General features: G+C 46.2%; 1 protein-coding gene across 3 annotated transcripts in view; it reads right to left on the reverse strand.

The window, feature by feature from the left end:
- The window catches only part of MOXD1 (monooxygenase DBH like 1), a 119,928-nt gene that overhangs the window by 16,047 nt on the left and 86,789 nt on the right, over positions 1–17,092 (reverse strand). For 2 of the 3 annotated variants that reach the window (XR_012801091.1, XM_075597337.1), the window contains exons 7-8: positions 6,085–6,251; positions 4,384–4,575 (exon numbers count right to left, since the gene is read on the reverse strand). Coding sequence is in view for 2 of the 3 variants with exons in the window: in XM_075597337.1 (XP_075453452.1) it covers positions 4,384–4,575; positions 6,085–6,251 (359 nt within the window). In the remaining variant the exon portion in view is untranslated. The remainder of the gene's footprint in view (positions 1–4,383; positions 4,576–6,084; positions 6,252–17,092) is intronic. The other variant, XM_075597338.1, reaches the window with a different exon arrangement.

The following is a 17,092-nucleotide window of genomic DNA, read 5'->3' on the forward strand; positions in this document are numbered from 1 at the left end:
TTCACTGCCTTAGCGGATATCCTCTAAGGTAATGAAGCTGCTTTAATGTCATTTTTATTAATAGTGTGCGGAAGCATTTAAATTGCCCACATCCCATGACCGTGGGAATCAAATGCATAGGAGATACAAGCACCCCATAACGGGTCCTGTATCTCACGAAGCAGGGGGGTCCAACGCGGTTCTGCTCCGGAGACCCCCTGCTCATCTACACTAGTCATAACATTTTAATTCAAAATAAGTTTTTCGTGGCGAGATTAGCGCAGGGAGAGGTGAGCCCTTTTCGGTGGCAGATCCTCTCGGCGCCGGCTACTCACTATTTGTTGAAATGTTGCTATCACTGGGATCCGGGCCTTTCTGCATACTGTGATAGCAACACTGCCAAAAATGGCGATTTTAAAAAAATGCCGATTTTTTTTTTTTTTTTCGGCCCTTAGTACATAGGTCCCTAAAACGTAGATTTTGGTACTGAAAAATGAAGGGGAAAAAAGTCTCAGTAGAACTATGGATAAACCAAAAAGAGGTTTAAAATTTAAAAAAAAAAGAAAGTGATCCAAGCACGGCACACTTTTTAGTAGTAAGGTATTTATGGCTAAAGCTCTGTTTATATAACCTTATACTTCCGAGTATAGAAACACACGCATAGGATATGTCGCTGACTTCCAGTAACTTTAGTTACTTTTTAGTAGTAAGGTATTTATTGCTAACAGCTGTGTTTATATAAACTTATACATCCGAGCATAGAAACACACTCATAAGTTATGTCGCGGACTTCCAGTAATGTATCAGTCACTGCTATAACAGAGACCTCAATTTATATTTATCATTACAAAAAATGAACAAATGACCGCAACTAATCTTACAGAAAAGATACAAGAAAATATACAAATATAAAAGATAGATTGTCTACTGTGAAAAATATTGTAACAATATACAGTATGAGTAAAATTACCCTGTCATCATGCTCATATTGCAATAATTAAAACCAAAACAGCCTGTTGGACATGGCTTGTACAAATATAAAAAGAATGAAAAATGAACAAGCAACAGAGTACGACTGCTATCATCTGGCTTCTCTTCTCCTTCAGGACTTTAGCATCCTCCTTCCCTTAGAGATTACAAACGTGATTTTTTTTTTTAATGAATGATAAAAACATATGTGTCTCAGTGATTTGTACATTTATCACACCCTGCAACTCTGAACCGTCAAAGTGATTCCATTCATGCCTTTCAGTTTTTGGGGTTGGTTACTGCAGAGGGAGGGCGGGATGACACCTGTGCTGTTTATCAATCACTTTTTTAATGTAAAAAAAAACCCAGAAGAGATTGTGTACTCTCATTCCAGGATATTACATTATTATAGACCAACCTCACCATTACAGTTAGTATTCAGTATGTATAGAGCAGGGGTAGCCAACTCCAGTCCAGAGCAACCAACAGGTCAGGTTTTCAGGATTGGTTGGCTTCAGCACAGGTGGTTCATATCATCACTGGTATTGGGTGCTCTGATCTTTGCCTTTCAAGATTGGTAATACCGTTATCATCAACCATATAGTGTGATTGAGTGCTGTCATGTAGGGGACCTTACTGGTCTTTTGGCCCCTCTTGGGTCAGTTGCTCACCAGTTTTTCTACTGTAAGTGTGTTTGCCCACTCATATACCCTGGGCCATCAACTACCTGGCAGCATCCACCCAGGACTCTCCTCAGAGGTCCCCTATCAGGCTGAGGCGTCCACCTGCTTCTAAACCCCTGGGGAATGGAGAACTAAAGCCCCCACCTCAAGTACACCAATCAGGGCAGACTTACCCATACCCAGGGTAACCTTCACCCCAAGTGACCTGCTAGAGGTATCCAGCCAAGCCGCGACTCCACATCTGTCACCTACCCCCAGCCAGTATGTGAGAAGTTTTGCGCAAGCTCCTACCCAAGAGCAAGCATACCCCAGTTGCCGTCTTGGGATTGACTCTACCACAACTAGTAGAAGCCCTAACCATGTCTTCCCAGTCGCAGAACTATAGGAAACTCAAGGCCTTCTCTGGGATAACGTCCACACCCATGGGGAGGAAGGGTTCGAGGCCTGGAAAAAGCATGCACACCAAGTGCTTGATGTGTGGTCCTGCTCCAAGGCCGTCAAGAGACAGTGACTGGTTACGTGTCTCCGGCCACTGGCCGCCCAACTTGTGCGAATGCACCGTGAAACCGCGGGAAAAGTCCCCGCTCATGAGTTGGCGGAACTCCTAACACAATCCTACATGGCCAAAGACGACGAGGACGAACTCCTGGCTCAATTCCAGGCCCTTCGCCAAAAGTACGGAGAAGAACTGTCAGGATTTGTCCGGCTGCAACTATCGTTATGATGCTACTCTCTAAGAGAGTCATTCCTGCTATGGTGGGTGACCAGTATCGACATAAACAACTTCTGGAGAGATCTCTACCCTCACACCCTGTGGTCCTCATGATGCGATGCGCACCCCAAGCCGACACCCCCCCCAGCTACATGGCTCTGATGAGCCACAGCCGTAAACACACCCAAGAAAGCCAAAGATTTCCGTAAGGACGAGCTCAAGGGAGCGTCGACCCCAAAGTCCAAGGAGGAAGTACTGAAAATGACACTCCTCCCAAGGCACCTGCCACGGCGCCCAAAATGCAACCGGAGAGGATCTCCTACCTTCAGGACCGAGGCGAAACAAAGTGACGTCGTCTGCTACAACTGTGGCCAGAAGGGTCACTTCTCTCGTAACTGTCCGGAGCCAAAAAAAACTAGGACATCCTAAGGTCATGACATACATGGTGCAAACCGCAGAAACTCCCTCTGTGGCATCAGAGAGCACCCCAGCGCCTAGCCCAGATGAAGCATTCCAACCGGACGCCTGCAGTCGCATGGGACTGGTCGCTATCATAAGGATCCTGGTGGAAGGTATCTACGCCTTGGCTTTGCTGAACACCGGGTCCCAAGTGACTATTATATACCGCCCTTTCTACAACCAACATCTTAAGCACCTGCCCTTGCAGTCGGCAGACAAGATGAAGTTGTGGGGACTCAGCAATGAGGATTACCCCATCGATGGTGTGATAAAAGTGCGGCTAGATATACCACAGCTGAACACTGGAAAGTCTCACACCATGGATGTGGAGGCTCTGATATGCCCCGAGCCCCGCGAACATCCAAACCCTCCAATCATCTTGGGGACAAATGCTGATGTGGTGTGGGTAGTGATCCGAGCTTACCTACAGGAGACTGGCGAACCACCTCTACAGTATCTTCTCTACGGATCCATCCGGTTCTGTAGGAAGAGTGCTGCAAGGTCTCAGCCCAAGAAGGATTTGGTGACCTATTCAATCCCATCAATGGGTTGACCGAGATTCCACTAGGGGGAGTAAAGACAAGGCCGAAATGAGGCCAACCATTACTTCTCCATGGAGAGTACGCCAGAGGAAGACGCCAACCGAGGCTACAGGGAAAATCAAGGTGTTTATTCAAAATATCTCTCCATACACCATGCCCCTCAACCAAGGTCAAAGATTGGGTCGGACATACCCAGTTACCCCTGTCGAGACTGTGTAATATCAGCCGTCGGGCTGCCGTTTGATTTCTAGGAATGGACCCTGCCGGCTGCATGGAAGGAACGGCTAAGTGCCAAGTTGGAGGAACTTCGGGAAGTATTCAACGGCCTGGGTGCGGTGTTGCATCAGAAGTACCCGGCTGGCCTCTGGCCAGTAGCATATGCCAGCTGTAGCTTGACCCCCAGTGAACAAAATGATCCCATCCACAATCTGGAATTCCTCACTCTTAAGTGGGCGATAGTGGGCGAGTGTGGACAAGCTCCATGACTACCTATACGTACCTATACATGACTTTTTTTTTTTTTTTTTTTTTAAGGCTCAAAATGTTGGCTTTTCATTCTTTTATCGCCCACTTATCGAGGCTTACTGAATAGCAATAGGCATTTTGGCTGATAAGTGCTCGATAAGTGGCTTATGAACGCTTATAGCATAGGCCCCACAGGGTCTGATTTATTAAACTAAGATAGTGCCAATTGCAGCAATCGACTTGAAGAGCTTAGTGAATAAGACCCATATGGTATTGCTTTGGCAAAAGCTCTATAAAGAAGTAAAAACCTATTAGGGCATACTTTAAGTTTCTGGGCTTTGTAGCATGTTTCTCTGAAACGCTTCCTGTATGCTACTACATTTGAGAGAGTGACAGAGCTTTGTTTTAGGAGCTTAGTGAAACTAGGTCAAAATACAGTAGTCTGACATAGAAGGGAACTAAATTCATACTACCTGTGTCCTAGAAAAGAAAAATTATATCCAGGAGTAGGAGACTTATCCAGAATAGCACAATGGTAGAAAAGAGAAGCACAAAGGAAGGGGATGATACCTACAGGCAAAATGGTCCTTTCATCCTTTAGGTACTGGAACTCCTGAAAGTTGAAGTCAAACTCATTATCATAGGCGAGCAGCTTCTGTTCTTCTCCTTTCCTGAAATGGCGTGCCCAAATAGCTGTCCCTGCCAGATGTGCATGTAAAAGAACGGCAAACACGTGGATCCCACTTGGTTTTTCATTGGTCAGAGCCTGATGAGGAGCAAATACAATTATTGACATGCTTCAGACTTCCATGTTGGAATACTGTACTACAACAAACATATATATTTTTTAAAACATTGGTGCAGATTTAACAGCACTCAACTTGTTAACCCCTTACAAATTTACTCTACTGACCACAATAAAAAATGTGATGTCATTACATATATTGTACTATAAGCTTTTATGGATGTGACATTTTATGTATAAGCAGTATTGCCTGGTTTCATTCTGTGTTGCCTAAAGGATAAAATTACAGTTATCAGAATCACAGACTGCCCTAAATGTCTCAGACTCTCCTATGGTTGGTGAGAATGAGGTAAAGATAAGGAAATATATGTAAAAGTAAAATATTAAAATAACGAGTACAATAAGTGATTCAACTGTTTGACAATAATAGGTAGAAGTAAATATACATGTCCTCCACACCTAATCCAGGTAGACGACAATTACAATCTTCAGATTCACTTTCAACAGTGCTTCCAAGCACTGGTCCCGTATTGTGGTGGGGTTGTATAATAGCAGGTAAGATTGTAATTGCCCTTGAGTTTCCTCCAGTGCATTGTTGGGAAACAGGCCGCCTGGGGGTAGGAGGGGGAGGGGGGCCCCATTCCTGTAGCTTGCTCTCCCTCTCTTTCTAGTGCAGAGGGACTGGAGATGTTGCCTGTGTGGATTGTATCTTCTTCCCACTCCCTGAGATGCATTATGGCTGTGCTAATCACTAGTTTCCCATGTAAGGATAGGAGTGGGACAGTATTCATTAGTGTGCGAGCACTTAGAAGCTGACTGGAGTGGGCGGAGAGAAGCTCTAACCCACCACTGCAATGTGATGGCCGGCGCACCATAAACATATACTGTATGTGAGTAATGTGCAGCTAGGTAAAAATGCTATCATGTATGCATGGTCTGCTATATATATGCATGAGAGGGACATTATTTACATGTTCTCACGCACACCACAACCTTTTACCATTTTACATAAAAGCAATTACCTTATAAGAATTGATAACTCATTGCATTCATAAATATTTGTAGGACTTGTGTTATGTAATTAGAATAGGCAGGCTAATCTTACTGCATACACCGTATCTTTGAAAAATGACAAAAAATAATAAAAAATAAGATTGTAATAATGAACATTTAAACTGTAGGAATTACAGTGTTCAATCAGGCAAGAGACACCCTTTTTCAATAGATCTGGGTATTAGCTTATCCTTGCAGCTGGTTAATTCTCATTGGCTCTCTCCTGCACTGGCTGGGTAAACAGGTCATACAGTAATTAAGATCAATTCCAACCTACAGTACTGTATGTAGGGAAAATACCTGATGTTGCCACATGCAACTCTTAAATGAGAGTTGATACTCCAGCTCTGTCCCAACTATAAAAAAAAAATCCTTGGTCTTTAGGGATCATTCTATAAACAGAGCTGCCATTCCCCTCGCCTTAAAACAAATATATTTGTGCTGTTATATTTATAAAATGACAATCTCTAGACACACCTCTTCCAAACATTCCATTGTGCAGTGTCCTTCGGTGTTGAATACAGGCATATCTGGTGGGATCATGTGATACAGGCTGACCCAAATGCCCGTCTCTAAAACACCAGCATCATACTTTCGTATGTGTGGAGTGTAAAACATTTGTATTCCTGAATTATCTATTAAACCTGCAAAGTAAAGACAATTATGTAATGATAAGAAAACAATAAGTAATGTTACCTCATTTTTGTTAACGGTCTTTGATGGTACTTTATTTACAATGCCCAAAATGCTATACATTTCTATTGTACTTTATACAATGAGGGATTTGAGGAACACAAAGGAAACTCTGGAGTCATCAGCATTGCGATTGCGGGGCCTGAATGACCTGTAGCCAGATCAAAAGGATTATGTGTATGCAGAATGTAATTATAGACCACACGTGGCTAGGGAAGTGGAGAGCATGGGGTTTAAATTATGAGAAAACTGGGGAAATGAAATGTGAGGATGTAAAATATTCCAATGAGGTAGAGTGGTAAAGTGTTTATGGAATAGTGAACCTTCACAAACAAGCATGCTACTTCCTTTGCATATTATGTCATTATGAAATAATGTCCATGTTTAAAATAACTTTTAAAAGAAAATTAAAAAGAAATAAAACTAAATAAAAAAAATCTTATTAAAATATTTTATTCCAGCAACGGGAGGACCTTGCAAGAGGAATGCACTGAAGATTGTCTGCTTTCGCATGGTGGATTAGGAGAGGTGTTGATGCTGCCTATGCTACAGTAGGTGATGACTGTGGTTGTTTCCTCACATTGAGGGAGAGGGGGCCTACAGCTATATGGTATAGTGTAGTCCTCTCATGGTGGGAGAGGTGTTGTTATAGCCCATGCCTGGTGTCAGAGTTTGGTGCTTTCTTCTCAGAGAGGTAGAGCTGATATTCAATGGTGAATGGCAGATGGTGCCCTGTCCTGGAGGAAGAGGAGTTGCTACAGCTCATGCATGGTGCAAGGTTTGGTGCTGTCCTCACATGAAATTATAGGTACAGTAGAACAAATATGCAATGATGAACAGCAAGGTGTGGTAGTGTCCTCTCAGGGAATGTTGGTTATGAAATTGTGTTTGGCCCACCAATCTGGTACGCCTGGTGACTGGTAGAGATGTGTAAGACCTTCATAGGAGTTTTTTTTACCAAAATGTGTCTTTCTTTCTACAAAAAATATTGCGGCCTCATCAGAGTTCACAAGCGATTTGCCTAGCATTACTTTAAGTGGTTTGTAATTCCACTTAAATGTGCTACTTTTCTAAATTCTCTAACAATTATGTCTATTAATTATATAGGCCAAACAGGGGGGTTGGGAAGGTGACGAGTTGGGGGTGGTTATCATAGCCATGGAAGTTGGAAAAGAGTTTGAACCCTTTGAGTGCCCTATGACGTAGCCACTAAGTCATGGGGTTTGGTACTCCAGGGGCCGCATGATGTGAATGGCTATGTCATGGCCGTTTCCTGCTCATTTTCCAGGGCAGATCGGGTCCTATGGAGTGCAGAAAGTGATCTGGACTACAGCGAAACAGAAGAGGAGAAATTCTCTTCCTTTTCCAGATTCAATGATGCTAAGATTATGTGATTATTCTGAAGCGTGGTCACGTGATCACAATGTGCTGGAGGGTCTGTGGCACTCTGGTTTCATGGCCCCTCAGCATACAAAGAGTTAATGAGTGGGACCCTAGAGCAAAAAGTAGTAACTTTCCCTACAAAAACCGCAGCTGTTTTACTTATCCCCCAGTAGCCTTCTAGTATGAACATAAATAAAACAAAATCGCAGGTTTTTGCAAACACCTTCATCTTTTACATCAGGTCAGAAGGACAAACAGGTCACCCAGACCAGACTAAAACAGCTTGCACAGAAAGAACATAGATTTTGTTGGCAAGATTTGAAGTAGATTACAAGAAAGAAGCCATCCATGCAAAACTAAGCACTCATGCTGTAACTAAGGTGATTGAGAGAGAAGAGGATTCTGAGGAGTATTTTTCTGAGTAGACAAGCCTTAAACTCAGGGTGTGCAAGGGCACAAACAGAACTACCAATGAGGTAAGGGACCGAATCAGATACTGAGTCAGTCTGATAGATCGTACAGTATTCCTCAGAAAAATGTGCAACGACAGAGACCAGGATAATGGATGCAGAAATAGCACAATGTCTGTCAACAGAAGCCAATGTCATGTCATCCTCATCATCAAGAGTCCATAGCCCATGTGGGTGGTAGGACTGTGGGAAGAGGCAAGAAAATCAGCCTGAGACACATCAGCACGTGATGTTACACAACAGGCAACTGAGGTGGAGTATGATGATGAGGATTAATATGGTGTTAGTTGTGGTGGTGTTGCAGAGCCATCTCAAGTTGGGAGAGGAGCAGGACAGCTACAGTACTTCTAGAAATTGTAATAAAATTGTCAGGATTAAGATTCATTTACCTGTTGTTTGTTTGGGGGGGAAACAGTGACACATCTGGCTACCTCTGCACTTAGAGGCGCACAGCGGGGGATTTGAATATCCACCACCCCTAGGCACTTACATGTGACGGCCACCTCCTTGCTGCCTCCCCCATTCTCCTTCCAAATTGCAGCATCAAATGACGCCGGGGACGTCACATGGTGTCATGTTGCCATGGTAATGAGAATGCTGTGTCACGTCACATTAGTGACATCCATGGCGTCATATGGCACTGCGATTCGGAAGGAAAAGGAAAGTGGCAGAAAGGAGGCGGCCGCCACATGTAAGTGCCTTCCCATCAGGCCCGAGAGCATAGCATCTGAGTATGGGGGCAGACATTTTTGCCGCCTCAAAATGTTGCTGTTCTAGGCCCCGGCCTAATGGGAAATCCTCCACTGAGGGTACATATATATCAACATATATGTCAATATGGCAAAAAAGTTAGAAGGACACAAACAATAGCACTGTTTTGAAAACGGGTGGCTCAATTCCAGGTAGTTGATTAGTTGACTCAGAGGGTTTGGTGGTGGTATTGAAAGCTACTGTATAATCATGATGAAGATGTATTTGTTAGTAATAGTGATGGTGATCATAATGAATAGGAAGCTTGTGGGGGGTTCTACAAAACTAGTTACTGCTAGCAGTAGGCAGCATAGGTAAGCAGAAAGGGGTCCTTTGGCTTGACTAGACAAACATGTGGTGATCAATTACAGATGTAGCCAGCAGGGCAAGCTGCGGTAAAAAGACCATGGCTGTACCGTCACCAGAGGTTTAAATCTGGTCAACACCTGTACCACAAGGTTGTTGAAGTAGTGGGATATGCTCTTGATAGTTCACACAGTAGCAAGGTGCACCTTATTATAGACACGTGGACTAGTGAACATGACTGTTACTGCTCATTGGGTTTGCTTTCCTCCTCTTGCCAAATGGGAAGGTGTGTTGGAGGTGGGGGTGTCGGCAGTAATGATGTTGATTGACAGAGAGTCAGCAGCAGCACTGATAGGCAGCATGCTACCCTATGTTTGCTGAGTTTAGACCAGAAGGCCCATAAAGCAGCTAATGTCCTTGTGACATTAGAGGGTTATTGCGTATTGGTTTTCTCCAAGGGGCCTGGAGCTTAGGCAAGGGGCAGGAGTTACTGGCAGAAACCTTGTAGCAGCATTACATGAGGGCCTATCTTAAAAAGCTTGTAACACAATCTGTAACTTTCAACAGAAAAACAACCTGCCACTCCACATGCTCAAAACAGTAGTACCCATTTGGTGAATCTCAACACTGTACATGCTAGAGTGGCTTTATGAGTAGCGGAAGGAACAGTAGAAAACAGTGATAACATATGGAGAACTCCAATCTCTTAGAAGGGGAATACTTATTGCCCAAACAAGGGCATCTGATGGGGGTGCTGTGTGAGATACTGAGGCAATTTGAGGAGGCTACTGTTCCTGTAAACAATTACAATGCTGGCATCAGCCAAGTCACACACCCTATACCACCTGATAGGACCTTTGTTCACATGCAGAATAATTACAATGCTTAATTTACGGAGCTGGAGAAATTCTATCTTTGTATGTTCCATGAAAAGTACAGTGGCGGCCGCCTTTAGTCTCATGCGGCTTTCTCCGCGGGTATTTTTAAACCGCGTGCAGACGCAGGCTTTTTTTTTTCGGCGCCGCAGGCGCTTCCATTGTTCAGCGCAATTAGCGCTGAACGGAGAAATGGCCGGCGCGAGGCCGCGAGATGCGGCTGGCGCGCGGCCAAGTTCGGCGGCTGAAAAAAAAAGCCCCGAACAATTGCGGTTAAGCTTTAGAATAAGCTTAGCCGCAACAGTATGGGGAATATCTTCTGACCACTTATTTAGACCCTCACTAAATTAAAGCTTTTGTGCCTAGGGGGAAGCCGACAGTAACGCAATGTAGGGTTAACGTGTGTCTACAGTGCATGTTTTCATGGAGGAAGAAAGGTAGAAGGAGGAGAAGGAAGTGACATTTGAATAAGTATTCAGCACAGCTGGGTCCATTATAACAATTTGTACACCCAATCGGTCTAGAAGCAGTGTAATGAAATAAAATGAAATGAATGAACATCTTATTTCCCAAGACTATGTTATGTCGGATTCAATTACAGAATACAGATTTGTACAATTGTTTTTTTTTTATTAAACTGGTTCCTAAAGAAATTTCAATTTACTCACTGGTTATGTGCTCGCAATAGAGCTATCCCACCCACGGCATATCACCATTAGAATTAGTGTCCACCACAATGATTTTAATTTATCTATCAATTTTTGAGGGGCGCTCAAATGTCAGCATTCATATAGCTCTGCCAGTCACTAATTGGAGTAAGGATATCTTTAGTTTTTCTTATTTTTTTTGCTTGTGATAAACTTTTATACAAAAGTGTTTTGTGTCACAGCTGCCAAAGCTACAGACCAGCGTGAAATTCAGTGAAAAGAGTATAACTGAGACAAGTGAAGCTGCTGGTGACTGATTTGCCACCAGTTGCCACCAGTGCAATCCTGCCCATGGCATAGCTATTATCACCACCAACAACATCATTAACATTATTGCCAGTTGCTAATTTACCAATGGTATAATTCAAATGTTATTTTTTGTATTACTTTGTGTGGCCCAAACACACCAGATCTCATACAGTATAATTTATATATTCTATATATATATGAGTATAATCTCATTGCCAGTCACATACAGTATAAGGCATGTTGGTCCACTGCTTGGTTTCTTCAGTGTACAGTATTTCTTAATGTTGACCATTAAAAAAAGAGGTAAATGAGAATTTTACCAGGAAGTGTTAGGACGTGCAAATTGGTCATGCCTTGATGTTGGAGGCAGGTTTATAACACTTTATGGTTTAACGCTAAATGGTTTAACTAAATGACCCTTACTCCTGAGCAGATCAACACTGAAGTATCGTACTATATGTTGTGTCACTTTGGATGTTGCGCTGGGCATTTCTGTTTTTGTTTGTACATTTGGCCACGCTCAGCAGCACTGCTTTTTGACACAAATATTTATGCTGTGAGGGTGGGTTTGGGCATTCTTGAGCTTGCTGGGTTATTGCAACTGTTGTTGTTTGGAGGTGTGGCCCCTCCTCCCAGCGTTTAAGCTCGCCCCACTTTCCAATTAGCCGTTTTTATCATGTCCCTGAGTGTGACAGACCCAGTATGGTCTTTCTCCCTCCAGCACAAAAAGAGGTACATGACAATTTTACCAGGTAGTGTTAGGACCTGCAAATTGGTCATGTCTTGATGTTGGCTGCAGGCTTATAATGCTTTGGCCAAAGGGTTTAACTAAATGACCCTTACTCATGAGCAGATTAGCATTGAAGTATTGTACTATATGTTGTGTTACTTTGGATGTTAACTGTATCATCTTTAACATAAGGGTGGGAGGGCTCGTAGACACTCTTTATTTTCATGTTTCCCTTGTGAAAAACATGTACAGAGCAGTGTTTTGTGTGACTGCTGAAACAACAGTAGGGTCTAGGAGGGAAATTCAGTGAGTAATAAGAGCCCAATAAACAGACGTGTTCTACCACTCAACTTAATAATCATGTGCAGAAAAGATAGAACACTGGTGGAAACGGGATATAAAATCAACGTAGAGCACATAAATTTTAACCCAAATAGGGAAAAACACAAAAGATAGTTATGCCCTCCTCCACTGTGGGGCTTAAATTCCTCCTACTCACTCTGTGGGGCAGTTTGAATGGGACTGCCAGGGACCCCCGCTGTTAATCCGATGGGCCATTAGTCTGTCTGCAGAAATGTCACTGAAATGTTGCAGCATGTACCCAGCATGTACCTGGGTCTTGTTGGTGATTGCCTCAGATTTGTTTTAGAATATTCGTCTGCATAACAGTATGTTGTGTTTGCGGCACAAGCAGGATTCTCCTCACCTGAAACTGTTTCCCCACACTTTGGAATTTTTGTTAGCGGTAGCACTTCAAAGTCTCCATTTGATGGTAAACTAAAATATGGTCATGTCCAGGATGAGAGAGGTGAAAGTGTTTCCCCTCCTGGCACAGTGCCTTTATTATTATCATCATCATCATCAACATCATCATCATCACCACCATCATCATCATCATACCCATGGGTAAGAACAACAATATTCCCCTTAGTAGTGGCCTGACATTGTCCTTCCTCCTCTACTGACCCTTGTCTGTGCCTTGCTCCTCCTCAACTGACATAATGTAATGTAATTGCAAGAATACAACCAATGCCACCATGATGAGGCACTACCAGTGTGGTGTACACAGTCTTACTCTCAGTCCCTGACTCTGGTGGCTGCCACTCTGCCACTGACTCAAACAATGAGGTTAAGGGGTGAACCTTCACCAGAATCTTCAGCATTTCTCCTTCTCATTTTATATACTCATAAAACTACAGGAGCTGGGTGCTGGGTTTAGGGGAAAGTACTAAATCTTCATACACTCACTCACTAACACAATAATACTCCTAACAGTGACTAACTCTTACTAACATACTCACTAACACACTGTCTGTCTATCACTCACTATTCATATAAATCACACCACTAAACTCTCTCTCTCTCTCAATCTCTCGTTCGATCTCTCGTATCGCCCTCCTGCTTCTGCACACACCCCAAAACCTCAAACACCAAAGCAAATGCAGCAGGTCAAAGGACTCTTGATATACTTCTGTATTTTATGACATTTTGCATACCTTCCGGTTCTGCGAAATCTTCTAGCTGCCGTTCGCTCAGTGTCAGGCGAAATTTCTCTGAAAGCCTGCAAAATCTAAGACTAAATTTCGCAATATTATTAGCCCTTTCAGACTTGGTGAAATGTTTCACAAAAACACGAAATAAAAAATAAAAACACTACAAATGTCACTACTGCATCTTGGACAGATTCACACATAATTAGGGTCTGAGGCACAACTTGATCTGGAACTCTGAATAAAAGTGATGCTCTTAATTTATGTACAACATTTGCATGTGTAGCCAGGTCTCCCCGGAGTATCAGCACCCCCCTCATCTCTCTACTGATCGCGGGTGCCGCCGAGTCCAATGGCGGCTCCGTCGGGCGATACGGGAGGTGAGGGCGGTCAGGTCCCGGCTCGGGGGTTGCCCTGGCAACCGGCCGCACGCGCGTCACGGGAATCCCGGCACTCTCGGAGCCGGGCGGTTAGGGCGCCGCCATTGCGCGTTAGCTCGCGTTAGCTCGCGCATGCGTAGTGGTCGCGCGAGTGTAGGGCCGGAGCGGGGAGTAGCGCGTTGCCCCCTAGTGCAGGCCGGTTGCCGGGGACACGATCGGGCCGTCGCTAAGGCTGCGATCGCGTTGCTACGGGCCCGGCGGCTAGCAAAGAGTGCGCCGTCAGTTCTAAGTGGCTCGCGCATGCGCAGTGATCGCGCATGCGCAGAAGTTACCCCAGAGCCAGGGAGAAGTAGCGCGAGGGGGAGGATAGCAGTGAGAGAGTCAAGGCAGCCCCCTATAGCTTGCGCATGCGCAGGAAAGAGGCAGAAAAGCCCGCGAAGCTGTAGCCTATTAGGAGAGGCTCTGAGCAGGGACTACAGATCCCATGAGCCTCTGTATGCCCCATGTGACACCAGGGAGCCAATAGGGCTTAGGATCTCCAGTGAGGCAAGTGGATACATTTCGCGCGCTGAGCCCACGTTAGACAGTCAGAGACCGGAGCAGCCCAGGGAAGGAGGTAGGGTACAGGGGTCAGGGACTCCCTGTACTAGGCCAGCATCCCCAGGGCCCGAGATAGCTCAGCTCCCCAGTAAAGTGAGTGTTGCCAGGGACAGCCCTCAGGTCAGGGACCCTGTCACTTGCTTTAGTGGGAGCTGGGGAACAGAAGGGAAGAAAGGCAGCAGCGGACTTAGTGTTAAGTAGCAAGGAGTTCTTGGAGTTTTCCTTTCTGAACATCTTAGTTTGAATTCTAAGATCTGAATCTATATATAAATGTAGGTCAAGAAAGTCAATCTAGCTCTCATAGCTATGGCTATGGGGACCTCCTTTGCACCCTCATATGCCAATTTATTTATGGGTTTTTGGGAAACCACTTTTATTTTTGGTGATGCTAATCCATTTAGACCAGGGGTGGGGAACCTTTTTTCTCCCAAGGGCCATTTTGATATTTATAAAATCATTCAAGGGCCATCCAAAATTATCAACTTAAAAATTAGCCTGCTGTATTTGTTGAAACATTTAATGACTCACCACTAATGTGATGGCTGGAACTGCTTCTCTTTGGGTGACTGACTGACTCTTGGGTGGTGGGTGACTATGACTGACTGTGGGTTGGTGTCTGTGCACACGCAAATGCACACGCATACACACACACACAGAAATCGGGCAGGGGGTAGGGAAATCAGACCCTCAGACCCACTCTCTCTCTCAGACCCTCAGACCCACTCTCTCTCTCAGACCCTCAGACCCACTCTCTCTCTCAGACCCTCAGACCCACTCTCTCTCTCAGACCCTCAGACCCACTCTATCTCTCAGACCCACTCTCTCTCTCAGACCCTCAGACCCACTCTCTCAGACCCTCAGACCCACTCTCCCTCAGACCCACTCTCTCTCTCAGACCCTCAGACCCGCTCTCTCTCTCAGACCCTCAGACCCAATCTCTCTCTCAGACCCTCAGACCCACTCTCCCAGACCCTCAGCCCCACTCTCTCAGACCCTCAGACCCACTCTCTCTCAGACACACTCTATCTCTCTCAGACACACACTCTCCCCCTCTCCTTCTCAGACACACTCTCCCCCTCTCCCCCTCAGACACACTCTCCCCCTCAGACACACACTCTCCTCCTCTCCCCCTCAGACACACACTCTCCCCCTCTCCCCCTCAGACACACACTCTCCCCCGCTCCCCCTGAGACACACACTCTCCCCCTCTCCCCCTCAGACACACACTCTCCCCCTCTCCCCCTCAGACACACACTCTTCCCCTCTCCCCCTCAGACACACACTCTCCCCCTCAAACACACACTCTCCCCCTCTCCCCCTCAGACACACTCTTCCCCTCTCCCCCTCAGACACACACTCTCCCCCTCAAACACACACTCTCCCCCTCTCCCCCTCAGACACACACTCTCCCCCTCTCCCCCTCAGACACACACTCTCCCCCTCTCCCCCTCAGACACACACTCTCCCCCTCGGACACACACTCTCCCCCTCTCCCCCCTCAGACACACACTCTCCCCCTCTCCCCCTCAGACACACACTCTCCCCCTCAGACACACACTCTCCCACTCTCCCCCTCAGACACACACTCTCCCACTCTCCCCCTCAGACACACACTCTCCCACTCTCCCCCTCAGACACACACTCTCCCCCTCAGACACACACTCTCCCACTCTCCCCCTCAGACACACACTCTCCCACTCTCCCCCTCAGACACACACTCTCCCACTCTCCCCCTCAGACACACACTCTTCCACTTTCCCCCTCAGACACACACTCTCCCACTTTCCCCCTCAGACACACAGTCTCCCACTCTCCCCCTCAGACACACAGTCTCCCACTCTCCCCCTCAGACACACACTCTCCCCCTCAGACACACACTCTCCCCCTCAGACACACACTCTCCCCCTCAGACACACACTCTCCCACTTTCCCCCTCAGACACACAGTCTCCCACTCTCCCCCTCAGACACACAGTCTCCCACTCTCCCCCTCAGACACACACTCTCCCCCTCAGACACACACTCTCCCCCTCAGACACACACTCTCCTCCTCAGACACACACTCTCCCTCAGACACACACTCTCCCTCAGACACACACTTTCCCTCTCTCTCTCAGACACACACTCGCTCAGACGTACACACACACTCTCTCTGACACACACAGGGGGAGGGAAATCTGATTGGGGGGGGATCGGAGTAGGTGCCCTCCGCAACTGCTGCTCGGTGTGGGGAGAAGGAGAACCGTGTAAGTGCGCAAAGGGGGGGGGAGTCTGAGCAGGGGGGATCGGAGCAGGTGCCCTCCTCCGCAACTGCTACCCGGTGTGGGGAGGAGGGGGCGGAGCAGGTATCCTCCGCAACTGCTACCCGGTGTGGGGAGGGGGGCCGTGTAAGTGCACGGGGGGGGGAGGAAGGGGCGGAGCAGGGCGGGATCAGAGCAGGTACCCTCCACAACTGCTGCCCGGTGTGGGGAGGAGGAGGAGAGGCAGTAGTGAGGTGTCTCTCCCACCGCAGACTCGTTCTTCTATCCCCCAAGCCTCTTATACCCCCTTCCCCCCCCATCCCCCACTCCTCTTATACCCCTTCCCCTAATCCTCTTATACCCTCTCCCCCCGGAGCGCTGTTTACCCGAGCCGCCCTGGTGATACTCAGGTCCTTCATCACCTCAGGTGGCTGCTGCCACACACAGACAGTGACACACAAACACAGTGACCGTGACACAGACAGTGACAAACACACACACACACACAGTGACAGTGAGACAGTGACACACACAGAGACAGTGACACACACACACACAGTGAGAGTGACACACACACAGTGAGAGTGACACACACACAGTGAGAGTGACACAA

This window comes from Ascaphus truei, chromosome 4 (assembly GCF_040206685.1).
Source record: "Ascaphus truei isolate aAscTru1 chromosome 4, aAscTru1.hap1, whole genome shotgun sequence".
NCBI classification, from domain to species: Eukaryota; Metazoa; Chordata; class Amphibia; order Anura; family Ascaphidae; genus Ascaphus; species Ascaphus truei.